This window comes from Aplysia californica, unplaced genomic scaffold (assembly GCF_000002075.1).
Source record: "Aplysia californica isolate F4 #8 unplaced genomic scaffold, AplCal3.0 scaffold01030, whole genome shotgun sequence".
NCBI lineage: Eukaryota > Metazoa > Mollusca > Gastropoda > Aplysiida > Aplysiidae > Aplysia > Aplysia californica.
The window spans coordinates 197866-200656 of NW_004798300.1; the positions used below are offsets into that span (position 1 = coordinate 197866).

Consider the following 2791-nt stretch of genomic DNA (forward strand, 5'->3'; position numbering starts at 1 on the left):
ATATTATATTATATTATATTATATTATATTCTTCTTCCCTAGGCCTAGGTCACATTCTCAGTATGATTGATAGCGATGAAGATGATGAGGATTATGTGCCCAAGAAGCGAAAGAAGAAAGCATCTGGCAAGGGGAACAAAGGATCTCAGAGCGTGAGTTTTAGTGGCTTTAGTGTTTGTGACAGTTTTATTCTATACCATCGAGTTTAAACTGAATAATGTATACCAAGAATTTAATAATGAACATTGTTCTGTTCTTGCAGAAACATGAGTTTTCGTTTCAACTCTCAGTATTTTATTCATGAGGTTTTTTATTTTGGGCTTTAGGGTGTGCGACATGGATATGAACATCTGTGTTTGTAACTTTGGAAAGATGTTACTGGGCTCGACTGTTTTCATCAACACTTTTTTTAGTTTGAAATAGTGATATTAATGACGGCAATAGTAGTAGATTACATTCATATAATGCATCTTTCTTCTAGAAAGTTCAGTCCGTCTACCTTCCTGCATGTGGTTGAAAGGTGCATCTGATGTGGTATATTATGTTCGTTATTGTCAGCTTTACTTTTGTCTTTACATTAAATTTTATCGAGAGCATCATATGATCTAATTTCTATTTATACTTACATGTATTTTTACTGCTCTTGTATAGCCGAGACAAATTCCCCTCAGGGACAATAAAGTATTATCTTATTTTGTCTTATTTTATCTTTTCCTACAGATTATTATTATTTTATGCAGTTGCGAGCACCGTAAAAAGTTACTAAAACTTAAACAGATTATTAATCAGAGAGTCCATTTGACATTCCTGTTCCCAAACATCCTCAGCTTCTTGAAAAGCTTTCTGTGTAACTTACTGATTTTTTTTCTGGCTTGTCAGGCAAACAAAACAACAACCAAGCCGACGACGTTTGGAGCGGCCCAGGCTTCTGGTGCTCCTGTCGATCCTGATGCATTGTGGGAAGCTGCGCCGCAGGGCAGGATCAAAGTCATAGTGTGCTGTGTGTGTTTGTCGGACAGAAGGTGAGAGCTATGTCAATTTTTCACGTTCTGGTGAAGTTCATTTTAATTTTACGCACTTATTTTGCCTGTTGTTTGTATTTGTTTTTTTCTAGTTTTTAAAAACTACAGTGGGGTCTTCTTAAAAATGAAATCTGTGGGATAGCCAGATTTTTTTGCACTTTAGATCGGTTTTTGGTTTAGAAAGGTTTCTCAAATAGAAGCCAAAAAGTTTTTGATTTTTTGGGTCTAATTTACTTTTGTTTTCAGATTAATTGTGTTTGATTTTAGCAGACCAACTATTTGAGGGATGACTCTTTTCTGCTGTTTAGCTTATGTTATTTGATTTTCCTGTTTTCTGTGGAAAAAGAATTGGCAGTGAATATTTAAAATTCAGTTGCACTTTTTACGTTGCTTATTTTTCCATGAAACTTAATCTTGGAAGTGTATTGCTTCTGGATGTCTCACTTGAGTGGTACACTGTTCAGTCATAGATTCTACTAGCTGGGCCCCCTTTGGATGAAAGGAATGATCGGTGCATTAACATCAACTGAAAGTCATTGGCCTACTATATTTGCACTCTTCTGGAATGGAGCAATAAATCTTGAGAGATGCAAAATATTAGAAGGTCTAGATCTAGATCTATACTCTCAAAACAAAATGCGCCTCGCGAAATATCACTTCCGCACTGGATTTTCTAAAATTACAGAGACCGAAGCGTCGGCCTACAAAAGCGATCAGCTGAATAAAGAAATTTTGCTTTTTTCAGCAAAACTGTCTCAAAACTGAAAAAACGAAGGGCGTCATGATCTGGAGAATATTTTAAAGAATTTTTTGGCGAAAACCGCATGTCGATCGATGCAGCCATTAAAAAGCCTTTTGAATCGCAAAATTTAGCCACCACAAATAGATAATAGATGATACTTTTATGAACTGATTATTGTTTTACGCTTGCTTGTTCCATGCTACTTTTATGACCCAAATAAAATCTTTTCTAAAATTCAAGGAAAAAGAGATGTTAAATTTTGGAATACATAGAAAAGTGGAATTGTGGATTATAACTCTCAAAGTATGTCAGTTCTCTTCTGTTGTCATCTAGCCCTTTGCTGCTTTTCTCCTTATGGTGACCTTGTCTCTGTTGGCCTTGAGGATGTTTTTCCATGACGATCTGTCCAGATTTTTATAAATCATTTCTCACAGTAATGTTGACTGTGTGGGTGGATGACGGGTGCTCTGGTGTGGTTTGCTGCTTCTTCTTTCCTATCAAACATCTATCGTCCTTATCTCCCTTTCATCTTTTTTGTTTGTTACTCTCTTGTAACGGCTCTAATCTCCTGGCGCTCATATGACCTTATGCAGTTGCGAGCGCCGTAAAACATCTACTAAAACTAAAAAATGTTGACTGTCTTGGCGTATATCATTTTGTGCAGAAGTGAAATGACTTTTTTCCCCCCACCCCCTTCCACCCTTTTCCCTTTCCTCACACACACACACACACACACACACACACACACACACACCCACACACACACTTGCATGCACATTTTAGAGACATTTTTCTTCCATTCCCCTACTCCTCTCCTCTTTCACGCTACTCACACACATATTTGTACAAACTCATGCACATTTCCGGGGTCTATGTTGCAGTGGTTACGTGCTTCGCTGTCGCACACAAGTGACCTGAGTTTGATTCTCTCATGGGTAGATATTTTATCCAGAATCTTTGGTCTTTCTGCTGGGATGTTGTGTCTGTCTCAGCCTCTGGGTTGGCTGTGATAGCTAGGGTTGGATGC

The 2791-nt window shown here is 37.6% G+C and overlaps 1 protein-coding gene across 1 annotated transcript in view; it reads left to right on the top strand.

Annotated features, from left to right (window-relative positions):
- The window catches only part of LOC101852889 (PHD finger protein 14), a gene marked incomplete at both ends in the record, with an annotated part of 29599 nt that overhangs the window by 4478 nt on the left and 22330 nt on the right, over positions 1-2791 (top strand). Inside the window, 2 exon segments of the mRNA XM_013089734.1 lie at positions 43-152; positions 880-1022. Of these exon segments, the coding sequence (XP_012945188.1) occupies positions 43-152; positions 880-1022 (253 nt within the window).